At 36.2% G+C, this 16,411-nt stretch overlaps 1 protein-coding gene across 1 annotated transcript; it reads left to right on the forward strand.

The window, feature by feature from the left end:
* The first annotated feature begins 14,792 nt into the window (after nucleotides 1-14,792).
* Nucleotides 14,793-15,206, forward strand: LOC145669757 (protein GVQW3-like). Its single transcript, XM_081738094.1, has one exon. The coding sequence runs from the start codon at nucleotides 14,793-14,795 to the stop codon at nucleotides 15,204-15,206; it is 414 nt and encodes a 137-aa protein (XP_081594220.1).
* The last annotated feature ends 1,205 nt before the right edge of the window (nucleotides 15,207-16,411 follow it).

A 16,411-nucleotide genomic window follows, 5' to 3' on the forward strand; every position in this document is an offset into this window, starting at 1 on the left:
GGAGAATGTGAAACGTATTCTTGGGACAGTGAATTGACTACAAGAAACCGTTTCTGGATAACTTTTACCATTTTTGTTTTATGGAAAGCAATATAGAAACCGTAATTATTAATTATAAAGGTAACTAAGAAAGTTCTGTCACTTTTTGTGAAGGTCTGTTTTCTATTGGCCTCATACCATGAGTTGAATGCGAATGGAGATAAGGCGAAGGTCAGTTGTAGGTGTGGCTATATCCAACATACTACCTGGTTGTGGCAGTTCAGTTACACAGCGAACTTCCGCGAGGACAGAGTGAACATGAGACCTTAGCATGGGACCTCAAGACATTTCTAGTATCGTGGCCCCAGTTTCACTTTTACACTCTCTTTAAATATCTGGCATTTCAGATTGCTTCCAGTATAAAATTCATATCTTGAGGACTTTACTGTAACTGAAACGTTTCCATGCAAGCCACTTTTTCAAATGAATAAAAAAATAAATAAATGGGGCAATGACAGGGATTAAGAGAGATGATTAAACATTTCTCGTTGAAATCTTAGAATTATCTTAACAGTATGAGCAGCTTTGGTGGCCGGTTGTTGTCCTGGATCATAAGAATTACCGAACGTAGCAATTCTCTGAATCAATTTTGAATGGTATGTCGCTGATAATTTAGTGTTTGGTAATACATATCTGCTGCAATTATTCGTTCTGGTTCCAATGACATTTACAAGAATCACCGGTTTTTATGTCCTAAGACAAGCTTGGCACTAGCGTGAAATGATGGCGTCGGTTTGAATTTATTCGCATTGGAGAACCACAATTGCATGAAATGCTGCTTGGACTGGTCAGCTAGAGAAAACGTTAGGACTGGGAATAGTAAGTTTTAGTTGTAATTTACACTGCCAGAAGGAATTCAATGTTCTGCCCTTCTTTCTTCTGGTGCGTGTCTGCGTTTACATAGTAGTTCAAAGATTGAGGAGAGCAGTGCGTACGCCACCACAAACGAGAGAAAATGGTTCCTGATTCTCCTATCACAAGCCCGTGCCATTTCATTTTTTATCTCATTGTTTTTCCTCATTCAATTTGTTCATTTCGTAGCACAAAATTGCATATAACATTTTTTGTTTAATTAGTTGGAAACATTTCTGCACTGCAGTATGCATTGTTTACAAAGGCTACAAAGCTTCGTGAAAATCGGAATAAGTAGATCAAAAATTACCTTGACTTCAGTTTTGATCCAAATTAGCAGATGGGTAATTATAGTTCAAGCGGAGGATGACTTTTCACAAAACTGTGATAACTCCTTTGAGAAGTCAACGTAGATTATAGTTTGAGAGTAAAAACAAAAACTAACATTAAAGACAGACTTACTGTCTACAGTCAACAGGAAATTTCACAATAATACTGCTCAGTACACGAAATTTGTCGCCAATAGTTACTCTACTTTATTCTAGACAGAACGTAAAATAAATATTAATAATAAATGAGGTCAGATGAGGAAAATACTGTGCATGATAAACATTTCGTGAAGAGTTTATAACGATTGAATTATATTACGTTCTAATAGCGTATAGAACCGCAAGACAAATATCAATACCTTTGATATGTTCTGAAATAGGAAAAAAATATATTACCACAAATAGAAATAAAATGTATTATTACAAATATATAATATTCATTGATTTACGAATTTTTGATGACTCAGATAACAAAGGGGCATATATTTCGAATAACAAGGGTCTATTTCTAATATAGTTATATTTCAAGTATTTTCTTTCTTATACTAAAGACTGCATTTTACGTTATCTTTTAATTTCTCATTCAGTCAATAAATTGTTGGTAGCGGGTTTTGTTAATTATGCACTGCATCTTCCCCAACCCCTAGTACTCCAAAGGATAGAAGTATGCAGAAATTCCGAAAATGAAGGTCATCATTAGTGTGGTAAGAAAGGGTGTCCAACTCCCTACTTAGTCATATAATCGTTTGATGATTAAAATTATACTACGTTATTTTTAAAGAAAATTAGAGGAAGAATTATAAGCGTAACGTGATCATAGAATTTTAACAAATGAATTTTGTTTCACAGTCGTAAGAGTACGGTAGACTTCCAAACGAATTGAATATTAAATTCGTTATTAAATTGAATATGAAATATTGAATATTCTATACGAATTGAATATTAAAAATAAATCTATACCACTTCCGGTCTTAGTAGAGAGATAAAAGAGAATCTTTTCTGAAGACACTGAATCGTTCCCAAAAGTCCGCTCCTTATTAACTATTACCGTTTTTATTCTCTAGCTATCTACCTTAAGATCGCATGCAGTAGATTTGTAGCACTTTCGGTCTTAATACAGAGTGAATGCAGGAAATTGAAGTTATTCCTGGCACGCGGATTTACAATAAAAGAAGAAGAACAATGAAAGAAGAAAAGAAAAGAAAAGAAAAGAAAAGAAAAGAAAAGAAAAGAAAAGAAAAGAAAAGAAAAGAGAAGAGAAAAGAAAACTACATCACATACCATTTTCATTTATGAAGATCGATATTGGAACTTGAAGTATTAGTAAATTTGAAACACTTTCACATTCGGTAGAGTGTTGTGGATGGTCATAATAAGTTCTCCTGAAACGTATAAATCGTTTACAAGAAAACAACATGTCGCTATCTGTTACCGTTTTAGTTGTATGGCCACAAATGCTGAAATATGAAATAGGCAAGTACTGACATTTCCAATTTGATTTGACTAAAGGGATGATCTGAAACATATTCTTGGGATGCTTAGTGGATTCCAGTAAACCACTTACCCTTTTCTACTACCGTCTTTTTCTATTATTTCGATAAACGTTGAAACAAGAAATGGTTCACTTTCCATTCACTACGTATTATCTGAAGGGTAAGGGAGAAGGTGAAACGTATTCTTGGGACAGAGAACTGACTAGAAGAAACAGTTTCTGGATACATTTTACCATTTGTGTTTATGGAAAGCAATATAGAAACCGTAATTATTAATTATAAAGGTAACTAAGAAAGTTCTGTCTCTTTTTGTGAAGGTCTGTATTCTATTGGCCTCACACCATGAGTTGAATGCGAATGGAGATAAGGCGAAGGTCAGTTGTTGGTGTGGGTATATCCCACATACTACCTGGTTGTGGCAGTTCAGTTACGCCGCGAACTTCCGCAAGGACAGAGTGAACATGGGACCTTAGCATGGGACCTCAAGACATTTTTAGTATCGTGGCCCCAGTTTCACTTTTATCCTCTCTTGAAATATCTGGCATTTCAGATTGCTTGCAGTGTAAAATTCATATCTTGAGGACTTTACTGTAACTGAAACGTTTCGACGCAAGCCACTTTTTCAAATGAATAAAAAAAATAAATAAATGGGGCAATGACAGGGATTAAGGGAGATGTTTGAACATTTCTCGTTGAAATCTTAGAATTATCTTAACAGTATGAGCAGCTTTGCTGGACGGTTGTTGTCCTGGATCATAAGAATTACCGAACGTAGCAATTGTCTGCACTAATTTTGAATGGTATGTCGCTGATAATTTAGTGTTTGGTAATACATATGTGCTGCAATTATTCGTTCTGGTTCCAATGACTTTTACAAGAATCACCGGTTTTTATGTCCTAAGACAAGTTTGGCACTAACGTGAACTGATGGCGTCGGTTTGAATTTATTCGTATCGGAGAACCACAATTGCATGGAATGCTGCTTGGACTAACCAGTAGCGTACGATATCCAGATTTCATTTCCCATTAATTCGTGAGTAAAAAGATGTCTTCTTCTCAGTGGGCTAAAGAGCCACGTACGACTGTCATTCTTAAGAAGAAGAGAAAAGCTTCCTCTCTTGCGAGTCTTGAAAACAGCATTAAGAAGGTTCCTACAAAGAACATGATAACGTATGTGGTGAAAGACTTGAGTTGATTTTGAGTTTAACGTCCCGTTCAGCAGCGAGGCTATATGAGTCGTGGACCTACTGATTAACGTGGAATCCGAACCACAGGATATGGTGGTGAAAGAATAAAGTAAGCGAATTCAAAGAGGCTGCAATTGATAAACATTATTAAAACAGACGATCGTTTAACCTGGTTAAGAACACTTCTATTATAGAAACTTTACAGCTTTTAAGCAAATAGCATGCATACAGTTCCAGAATACCAATGAAAATAATAAAGATATTAAGCTCTCATTCAAATAGCATGCAATCAAATTTCTCTGAAGGTTTCTTTTCTCTTTTCACTTTTTGGTACGAAAACTATTATCGAAGGCGGAGGAATTGAACTGATTCACCTAAATCGTTTTTCAGTTTTTTGCACCCTTCAAAAACAAACCGCGTAACTCGATGTTGTATCACTGCGCGCACGACTGTTTGCTGATTGGTGAAGAGGAGATTGTTTCGTCTGTTTCCCGCAATATTTCTGATGCAGCATGTGCATGTATTTCTGCCACTGAGATGTGCATTACTCGTCTCACTCTCACATCATCGCTGTGATATGGGGCAAAATATCAAGTACTATATAATCCCCTTCTCCTTTAAGAGCAACTGAACATTGTTATTTCTCTCCAAATTATAATTACAGAAGAAATTACAATGCGTTGTCACATTATCAACTGAACGATAAAGAGCTGGTGTATATCTGCAAGCACATTTATCATTATGGGAGATTATTTCTTCTTCATCTATTACCTAAATCATTACGCATATCCATGAAAATAGATGGTACTTTTCCCTCTTAAGTTCAATTTATTGATGTGCTTTCTTATATTGTATAGCATGCGAACATATAGATAGTAACTACAGTAGCCTACTGCAAAGTAAATAAATAACGTGTATATACTATTCTATGAGAACACGAAAATTAGCTACTTAAGGCCATAATTTTCTTCAAGTGAACTGAACAACGTTGATAACGTTTGATAAACTAAAAGTTCTTACTATGCCTTAACAATACATTAATTACTGTAATACTGCATTTGTTGTGTACTATTTTCTTATGGAAGAATCCGCTGTTATTAGTTCATTTTCAGTGTTGCAAAGTATAGTTGTTTTTCCGTTTTTCACTAAGAATCCCCTTCGAACACTTGTCATTTCATGAAAATGGCCTAAGAGAAAGAAAAAGAGAAATCAAGTGTACTCGCTGTTCTTATTGAAGATATTAAGTTCCTTATAGTATTTCAGATCATTGTTTGGCCTATCATAATAGATGAGGAAATAGACAATTAAAAAAAGAAGAGAGAGAGAGAGTGGGGAGACAGAAGTTAAAAAGGATAAAATCTGTTTTAGTGTTTCATTACGAAGTAATATGAGGTAATTTTTTTCAGTTATAATTCGTATATCGCCTTTTTAAAATGAGATCAGAATAAATGACCATTTAAGAGATGCAAAAAACGAATATTGACAATATGTACAAAGGAATCACAATATGTACAAAGGAATCCTCAACATTTAAGAATTTTATAATATTGGATAGGAAGGTTAGTAACTTCTAAGTCTTATTTCGCCCTCTCTCTCTCTGGCTGCAGCGAAATTAAGAGGAGGTACTATATGCATGTTAAGTCTTTATTCCTATGTAGAATGCACAACGTTTCTTGGAATTTGATGAATAAGATGTCGATAGTCTCTTCATAATCTAATGATATATTTGTTTAAGGTGTAACTTTTCTGTTAGATATCAAACGAACGGATAAGTCGCGAGGATTCAAAACATATTTTATAGGTAATTTATTACATATAAGAAAGAAAATAAATTAAATTCTCTATTCAATAATTAAGTAAACTCTGTAGTTTTCAAGTTCTTGAATAATGAACAATTGCTTGTTCCAAACACTCGCTCGCCTGTAATGGAAACGTAAAAGGAGCTCAATTTGAAATGAAATGAAATGAAATCTTTTGAGTTTTACGTCCTACGCTTATGCCGGATAGGCTAAAGGAGACGGTGATGATGAAAAATGAATGAAATGGTGGAATGAAGAAAGTGGGAGGAAACTGAAGAACCCCGAGGAAACCCACGCACACGGTGTTTGTCCACCACAAAGTTCACTTGGCGCGAACTGGAGTCGAACCAGGGATCCCATGCGCCAGAGGTGAATGCTCTAAATTGAGCCACTACTACCCTCTAAGAGCTCAATTTTGAATAGAAGTGGTGAGTACAACTGCACATGTTTCTAGGTCCGGTAATTAACTCCGAATTATATGATTCAAGTACTCGCGAGACTCGGGCGGGAGACTCGCGTTCGATTTCAGGAGGGACTTCATGTAGTTCGGATCGCTTGTTAGGCTGTAGGTCCACATCTCATAGAGCCTTGCTGTTGAAGGAAACGATAAACTTCAATACATTCATCCAATCATAGATCTGCTAGTATGGCCACTAAGTCACCATGTAATAGTGCCTCTGAATCCTAACATTTTAGATAGATTCTCAGCTAGAGAAAACATTAGGAGTGGGAATAGTAAGTTTTAGTTGTAATTTACACTGCCAGAAGAAATTCAACGTTCTGCCCTTCTTTCTCCTGGTGCGTGTCTGCGTTTACATAGTAGTTCAAAGATTCAGGAGAGCAGTGCGTACGCCACTGCAAACGAGAGAAAATGGTTCCTGATTCTCCTATCACAAGCCCGTGCCATTTCATTTTTAATCTCATTGTTTTTCCCCATTTGTTCATTTCGTAGCACAAAATTATATATAACATTTTTTGTTTAATTAGTTGGCAACATTTCTGCACTGCAGTATGCATTGTTTACGAAGGGTGCAAAGCTTCGTGAAAATCAGAATAAGTAGGTCGTAAATTACCTTGACTTCAGTTTTGGTCCAAATTAGCAGATGGGTAATTACAGTTCAAGCGGATGACGACATTTTCACAAAACTCTGATAGCTCTTTTGAGAAGTCAACGTAGGCTATAGTGAGAGAGTAAAATCCAAAACTAACAGTAAAGACAGACTTACCGTCTACAGTCAACAAGAAGTTTCACAATAATACTGCTCAGTACACACAATTTGTCGCAAATAGTTGCTCTACTTTACTCTAGACAGAACGTAAAATAAATATTAATAATAAATTAGGTCAGATGAGGAAAATACTGTGCATGATAAACATTTCGTGAATATTTTATAACGTTTCAATTGTATTACGTTCTAATAGCGTATAGAACGGCAAGATAAATATCAACACCCTTGTTATTTTCTGAAATAGGGAAAAATGTATTATCAAAAATAGAAATAAAATGCATTATTACAAATATATGATATTCATTTCTTTACGAAGTTTTGATGACTCAGATAACAAAGGGGCATATATTTCGAATAACAAGGGTCTATTTCTAATATAGTTATATTTCAAGTATTTTCTTTCTTATACTAAAGACTGCATTATACGTTATCTTTTAATTTCTCATTCAATCAATAAATTGTTGGTAGCGGGTTTTGTTGATTGTGCACTGCATCTTACCCAGCCCCTAGTACTCCAAAGGATAGAAGTATGCAGAAATTCCCAAAATGAAGGTCCCCATTAGTGTGGTAAGAAAAGACGTCCAACTTCCTACTTAATCATTTAATCGTTTGATGATTATAATTATATTACATTATTTTTAAAGAAAATTAGAGGAAGAATTATAAACGTAACGTGATCATAGAATTTTAACAAATGAATTTTGTTTCACAGTCGTAAAACTACGGTAGACTTAATAACGAATTGAATATTAAATTCGTTATTAAATTGAATATTAAATATTCTATACAAAATGAATATTAAAAATAAATCTATACCACTTCCGGTCATAGTAGAGAGATAGAAGAGAATCTTTTCTGAAGACACTGAATCGTTCCCAAAAGTCCGCTCCTTATTAACTATTACCGTTTTTATTCTCTAGCTATCTACCTTAAGACCGCATGCAGTAGATTCCTAGCATTCTCGGTCTTAATACAGAGTGAATGCAGGAGATTGAAGCTATTCTTGGCACGCTGATCTACAAAAGAAGAAGAAGAAGAAGAAGAAGTAAGAAAGAAAGAAGAAAAAAGAAAGAAAAGAAAAAAGATCGATATTGGAACTTGAAGTATTAGTAAATTTGAAACACTTTCACATTCGGTAGAGTGTTGTGGATGGTCGTAATAAGTTCTCCTGAAACGTATAAATCGGTTACAAGAAAACAACATGTCGCTATCTGTTACCGTTTTAGTTGTATGGCCACAAATGCTGAAATATGAAATAGTCAAGTACTGACATTTCAAATTTGATTTGACTAAAGGGATGACGGAAGAACTGAAACATATTCTTGTGATGCCTAGTGGATTGCAGTGAACCACTTTCCCTTTTCTACTATCATCTTTTTCTATTATTTCGATAAACGTTGAAAAAGGAAATGGTTTATTTCTACCACTTTAGGTATTAACTAAAGGGTAACGGAGAAAGTGAAACGTATTCTTGGGACAGTGAATTGACTACAAGAAACCGTTTCTGGATAACTTTTACCATTTTTGTTTTATGGAAAGCAATATAGAAACCGTAATTATTAATTATAAAGGTAACTAAGAAAGTTCTGTCTCTTTTTGTGAAGGTCTGTATTCTATTGGCCTCACACCATGAGTTGAATGCGAATGGAGATAAGGCGAAGGTCAGTTGTTGGTGTGGGTATATCCAACATAATACCTGGTTGTGGCAGTTCAGTTACACCGCGAGCTTCCGCAAGGACAGAGTGAATATGGGACCTCAGCAGTGCGTCGTAACAGAGTATATGCTGTACGAGTTCAAACTCGGGTCAAACGCTGAGAGTATCCTGACTATGTGCACAGTGTAGAGGTGGCTCAACAAGTTTAAGGACGGTGACGAAACACCCGAAGATGCATCACGTCCGGCAGACTAACATATGTACAAAATGAAGATCTTCAGGCAGCAATTGACGCGAGCAATAGCCAGACATGTGGGGAACTGGGAATTCAGTGTGAGTGGAGAAACTATTCGACAGCACCTCCGTCAACTTGGAAGCACTACAAGTTGAGCCGATGGGTCCCACATGATTTGACTCCTGGCCAGAAGGCAACGCGAGCAGACACCTCTGTTTCTTTGCTGTTTCGTCTAAGGAAAGAGCCATTCTGGATAGGATGTTAACATGAGATGAGAAGTGGGTTCTGTATGAAGCTCCACGGGGCTGTCATCATTGGTTAGCATCCCACGAAAGGGTTCTAAAACAGCCGAAACCAGCACTGCACCAGAAAAAGGTCCTGGCGGTCTGAGCACCAATGCAACTGTATACTGTTAGCAGTTGTGTCGTGTTAAAAAAAACCTCAAAACTCTTGAGCCAACAGTTCTGAATCGCAAAGGGGCCCTCCTGTTAAAGAACAACGATAAGCCCCGCGTGGCTAGGATAACCCGGGACTCCATGCCTTGGATTGGAAACAGTATTGCATACGCCATACACCCCGGACATCGTACTGTCTGATTATCACCTGAGTAGAGGTGCAAAATGTACTTGATACCTTCTTCAATGCAACTGTATACTGTTAGCAGTTGTGTCGTGTTAAAAAAAACCTCAAAACTCTTGAGCCAACAGTTCTGAATCGCAAAGGGGCCCTCCTGTTAAAGAACAACGATAAGCCCCGCGTGGCTAGGATAACCCGGGACTCCATGCCTTGGATTGGAAACAGTATTGCATACGCCATACACCCCGGACATCGTACTGTCTGATTATCACCTGAGTAGAGGTGCAAAATGTACTTGATACCTTCTTCGCTCCACGGCCCACCAAGTTCTACCGCTAAGGAATCCATGGCTTTCCAAAACGTTGGCCGAGGGTCATGGATGCTGATGGGGACTATTTTTGATCTTCTAGATACGTCTTAGGTGATATATCGATGTTCGGAGGTAATGGGTGAGAAAGTGACAGAACTTTCTTGGTTACCTGTATGGTTGTGGCCATCATCTAGGGATGATAAAGGATTGCACAAAAATGTTTTCCAATATCTTTTAGTGTTTTTGCTCCGTGGAAATCAGTACTGAATGCGGAAGTACTAGTAAAATATCAACCGATTTTGATGTTGCGTGTATACTGGTCATATCATCTCTTGAGATACTGAATCGATTGAAGTAAATCACTTGCACTTTTCTAGTACCTTTTTATTCTACTATTTCGATAAGAATTAAAACAAGAAATGGTTGATTTCTACCACTTCCGGTATTAACTAAAGGATAACGAAGAAGATGGAACATATTCTTGGGATACTGAATCCTTACAAGAAACCGTTTCTGGATATCTTTTAATATTTTTGTTTTACGGAAAGCAATTTACTACTAGTAATAAGTGGTCAATTTTAACCGTTTCCAGTTTCAGTAATTGTTGAGATTTGTCAACAAATCTTCTCTTAATTCGCTGAATCGATTGCAGATATCTCTTTGTTGCTATAAATTAGCATTTAATTCTAAGGTGAAAGTTAAGATAAACGTTCAAAGCGGTAAAAGTTAATTTGAACACTTCATGTTCGCATAGAGAGTTAACGCAGGAGACGAAACAGCATTGAAATCTTTGCTGTTCATCTCAAGAACCACAGAGACTACAAATCTCGTCGGTGAAGGGGCGAAGTGGCGTATCTTGATTTTTACGATTTTTCAGGAGAACGATTTAAAGTTTTTTGTTGAACATAATACCTTCGTGTTCAATTGATTTTTATTATATAAATTTCAAATTTTGTACAATAAGAGTATGATTATTGTTACATCTAAGGAAAAAGTTACGTGCTAAAAATGTTTTAATTTCTACTGGAAAACTCTGCTGGAATGTGATGGAATCACTTACGCCCTTTCGCCTTTTCATTTTAAAGATCAAGATTAAAGTTACGCCCCACAAATAAGTGTGAAAAATAAGATTGATCTGGTATGTAGAGATACTTTTTCTAAAATTTCTCTGTTAATAAAAAGCATTTAATAATTATTATAATATAATAATATATTTTTAATATTATTATAACTTTTTATTATAATGGTTATTGTAATAACTATTATAATAATTGTATTAAATTCACACATTTACTTATTGGCGATTCATACAATCATATCTATTACCAGTGCTGCTAAACATAGTATTTGAAATAAATGAATCAACTACAGAAATGAATAATGGATAACGAAATTCAAGATATAGCAACACTAATACAATTTTAACATGAAAACTGAGAAAAACTATATTACTGTAAAGTCTGTTACAATAGCAAATTTTAAAGTTTTTTTTTTTTTTTAAATAACTTTTAATGTGGAAGATTTTTTTAGAAAGACGCAAACTTGGGGTCTCTCACTAGAAGTGTATCTCCTTCACACAAAGACATTAAATCCTCATACTTCTGTGGTGGAATCTTGGGGGGATATGAGTGAAGACACTTCGGAGTTTTAGTGAATATAACGTTCCTTGGTAGCGAGATGCTTCGATAAACCGTATTTAAATGGCTGTCTTTGAAATAAATCTTGTCTGGTTGATCCTTGTTCACCATTAGTTCTCGTATGTCTGTCCAGTCAATTCCTTCACCATTATCATCCTTCCTTACAGATAGGATCCTGAGATTAGAAGCGACATCTCGGAAATCTATGAAATCATTGTATCCAAGAGAATGCACAGTATATGGTTTAGCAGATCGTGCAAGTCTAAAAATTGGTAGTAGCTGTGCTGGAATGAAGACATTTCCAGCTGTTTTTAGTGCCGTCGAAATGGTTGAATGAACAGAGTCTCCTTCATTCTGTTCGTGGTACGATTCAAAGAAATTTAGAGTTATTACTCTGATATGCTGCGCCGTAGTAACAGTGTAGAGGATCATGGCTGCAACTATTGAGTTTTTGTTCTGCCCTGTACAACCATCAGCAAACAAGTAAACTTCTTCAACTTGGTTTTCATCCAATTCACTAAGAAAATTGTGTAGGCAAGTGGAGATTTTGCATGCACCTCTGTGGCTTGCTCCTTCGTGCCAAAAAACATTCCCTTGTCTTCAGATCATACACAGTCAAATTGTATGTTAATAGTCGTCTTTTATAAAATAATTTGCTTTCATTTGAAATTGGAAGATAAATGACTTGTTGCAAATCAAACACTGCAGCAAGTCTTGCATTGGAAGTCCGGTGAATATTTAGCTTCCATTTTCTTCCTTCTTACTGCATCCTTCTCGGCGATATGTTTCTGATATTTGTCAGAGTTCACTTTTCTTCTGTTCATCTCCTTCCAGAAAGTTGCTACACAGACCACATGTATCCTTTTTCGGTCGATGAAAAGAAAGGTTCATGCTTTAGAAGATTTTTCTGTATGTCTGGTAAGTTGGCAAAGGAGTGATTTCATCTTTATGATCATGAATGAACATTCTATGCATTTTACTTTTTGTCAAATCTGAATGCAGATACTATCTTTTCGTATCTTTCCTGCAGTAGTGAGATTCGACTTTTGGAAATCTCTTTATGTGTTCTGTTATCATTTTCTCTATTAGTTTATCCCTTTCCAGTTGGCTCTGATGTCTTCCTCCTCTCTCTTCTTTCTCAATGATATCTGAGTCTCTTCTTTTAGCTAGAGCAGTTCGCACAGTTTTCTCTGATACTGAAATTGTGTTTAAAAACATGGTTTTACACACGGACACTTTTTCTTCCTTCTTTGGTAAAAAGTAATAATTTGTTTTTGATCTTCGAGATTCTTCATTTTGCGTAGTTTTGTGTTTAACGTCAGAAATCTTTACATACCTGTTGATAAATTCTCGCTGAAGTTGGTCACTACTCGCATAAAGTCCTGAAAATTTTTTTGTCTTTCTGCATCTGTGATTTTAAAGCATTCTTTACCAAACTTTTCACATCTTGCTTTCACATTTCTTCCCGGAACTAACTTTTTTGTGTATGGGCTAACATACGATTCACCCTTGCTTCGTAAATCCTTGGCAATACTTCTCTTTCTCTTCCGACAACCTTTTTCTTCACTCAATAAATGCTCCTCTTCTCTAGGAGATCCTTCCTTTTCGTAACTTTCTGGCTGTGAATCCACATTTACATCACCTCCGCATTTCTCTCTCACTTGTGTCTTCACATTACACGAATGTTCAAAGAGTTCATGCTGATTTTCACAATTCAATGGTTTGTCGAAATGTCTCCAGCACAACAACATACTGCACAACGGACATGCACTGAACACTTCCCGTTCACAACCTCGTACTTCACACTCCCTTTATATGTTGGATCAAGGTCAGAGTCGTCCCCATCACAATATAGAATATCAGTGGGATTTAAACTTAAATTTTCGTTTACTTTCTTTCCTTGTATTAATTGTATAAGGGGAACATCATCTTCAGAATTCTCACTTCCAGTGTCACCACTTGTTGCAGTTACATTTTTCCTCATTGACACGTCGGAACACACTGTGTCTTTCACTATTCCACAATACCTCTTCCTATCCGGTAACCAATACATTTTCACACGACAATCAACAGTAATTTCCTTCCCTGAAACACACACCAATTCCTTATCTGCTACAACATTCAGTCCTCCAGTATCCCACTCTACTAGCACATCCATCTTGGTAACAACTTCCTCCAACAAAAGCCAGCTGCACAATGCTATTATTCTATGTTCTAAGTTAAGAAAACTGGAATACGATCATACATCAGTACAGAAAACTGAAGGAAACCACTACGTAAATATTCTATTGTTACTTTGATTGAATTCTTTCCGCACTTTTAAACAAAAGAAACCTTGGCAGATTGTCAACAAAGCTTGAAAAATATTTTTGTTTTATCTTTCTTGCCGGCAAAGACTTTACCAATATAAGCTTACGCCCGTACGCGGTTTTATTTCTTAGCAGCTACTGAAGAAACAAAAAAAATGGCGAACGGGCTTATCTTACTTACGCCCCTTCGCAGATTTTTTTTATATCGAAAATTTCAAGATACGCCAAGTGCTAGGTGCTTTATCTCCGGAACCAGTGGGAATTCTGCCAAGAAATTTTGACAGGTAACAGAGGTGGTTAGTCATATATGAATGGTAGTCATAACTCAAAAACGTAATTTTTCAAGTTACGCCACTTCGCCCCTTCACCGACGATCTGACACAAATATCAAGCTATATCGATCATTTTTATATGACCCCACTCCCACTACTCTTAGGTGAACAAAGAGAACTTATCCTAACTCTGGGATTGAACTTGGACTTAAAAGGCATTAGAACTGTCACCAATGATCTCATGGACCCTAAAAACTATGGATTCGACATTAATATCGATCCTTTTTTATTATTTTATGTCTCTCTTTCTCTCTCTCTCTCTCTCTCTCACTCTCCCTGTCTGTCTGTCTCTCACTCTCCATTACTAACCACGACGATACTGCTTTCCAGATTGTAATATTTAAACTAAGTTTGGATAAAATTGCTCCTAGCTTTCTAGAGTTATGCTGAAACATACAGACCCTTACAATCAATTTTTATATATGTCTAATGTCGAAAAGATATTTAAAAATAGAAATAAAATGATAGCAGAAAAAAATTGTTGTGATTGATATGATATCAAGTACATTCAACAGTTATTTTTTGACGTAGTCACCATGAACATCCAGACGTTTCTGTTATCGTGGTGCCAGCTGTCAGTTATCCAGTCTGTAAATACCTGTCTCCTGAGAAAATAAAAAGTGGGTTTAAAAAGTTTTGCACAGTGGTCTCTATTTTTTTTTTTTATTTGTCGCAGGAGGAGAATGAAATTTTTTGTGAACATACTTGGACCATCTAGCTATAAATTGGTATATAAAATTATTTTCTTTTATTTACAGGTGAGCCATAATTGACCGTGAAGTAGATGTAAGGTTGCGACAACGGTCGGTGATGGAGTTCCTCTACAAGACCGGTGATGACTCTGCCACATCGATTCAAAGGAAGTTACTCCCTGTTTATCGGGAGGACACATTGGATCGCAGCAGTATCCAACGGTGGTTGCAAAGGTTTAAAGAAGGGGATTTCTCTCTACTGGATAATCCACGATCCGGTAGACCATCGACGATAGTGAGTGATGCGAATAAGAAGACCATTAACCAAATCATCCAAAATGACAGATGTGTAACGACACGACAGCTTACTGAAATGACTGGTTTGTCATTGGGTAGTGTGGTATCAGTGCTAGAGTCACTAGGGTACAGAAAAGTCTGTGCAAGTTGGATGCCTGGTTTATTGACAAGAGAAATGAAAAAGATGAGGAAGGATGTGTTCGAGGGTCTCATGATGACTTTTACTGAAGAGTAGAAACTGTTTTCATGGCGTCATTAACCAGCATAAAACATGGTTGTTTTTGTGCGAACCTAAGAGCAAAATACGTCTGAAGGCCCACCTGCGCGGTAAAAATTTGATAGTGGGAAAGACATTATTTCCTGTTTCTAGCGATGGTGTTAAAGTCAATCTCCAGAACTTTACCAAAGTGCATTTACATCATGGAAAGAACGTTGAACCAGATGCGTCACAGGTGATGGAGGCAACATTGAGTAGGTTCAGCGTTTAGCTAAATGTTCAAAGTATTTTCACAAAAAATTTCATTCTCCTTCTGCGGAAAATAAAAAAAATTGAGACCACTGTGCAAAACTTTTTGAACACCTTCCTAACGTCTATTTTCATCTAAGTTCATTATATTATAACTTCTGGAACTAAATAAAACGTAGTTTACTCACTAAATATTTCAATGATAACATGCAAAATAGAATGCAATTAAACATGTATTTTCCGAAGGTTTTTTGTATTTACCTTTCTATTTTTACAAAATTCCTTCTCTATAATTGAGAATACACCCATTTTAATGGCTTCTCCGTGTATTGCATGCGACCTGTATATAAAACCATGTTTATATATGTCTGGCCACAAAACTTCATAACATAGATGTTTAGATCTGGCAGTACAAGAAAACATCATCAGTACTATTTTCCATATCAATCTATACATATTTATTAATGTTATCATTAGAAGAGTGCTACGGGTCGTAACATTCCCTGAGAGTGTTAGTGGCGTACGTAAGGTGGCCTTCACCAAGACATTAAGCAAAGCAAAATTAAACATTTACCGGATTCATATATGTGTGTACATTCACTTGAAGTTACATGAACTTGGGAGCCTAAACCCATTCTTGATTAACTTCTGCGTTCACTACTAAGTTATGAACGTTTCGTTCATAAATCAACCAGGTTAACGAAACAATAATAAACGAGTTTTCTAGCCTAGTTTGAGAGCTAAATGGTTCTAACATTCGTTTTTTGACAAATGTTGGTAATGGTCAGGTCCACAGTCTGAACACTAAAAGTAGAGAGATAATTTATTGGTAGGACTAACTTCTGCTTACCTTATCTTCATACCGCCTTATTCAAAGTCGTTTTGACATATGATTAGAGTTATACTAAAAGCCTGACTACTGCAGGAAACATATGTTAGTCAACCTCTTTAATATGGCCCTAATCACACGTCAA

The sequence above is a fragment of the Thermobia domestica genome, chromosome 14, assembly GCF_964235325.1.
Source record: "Thermobia domestica chromosome 14, izTheDome1.hap1.1, whole genome shotgun sequence".
NCBI lineage: Eukaryota > Metazoa > Arthropoda > Insecta > Zygentoma > Lepismatidae > Thermobia > Thermobia domestica.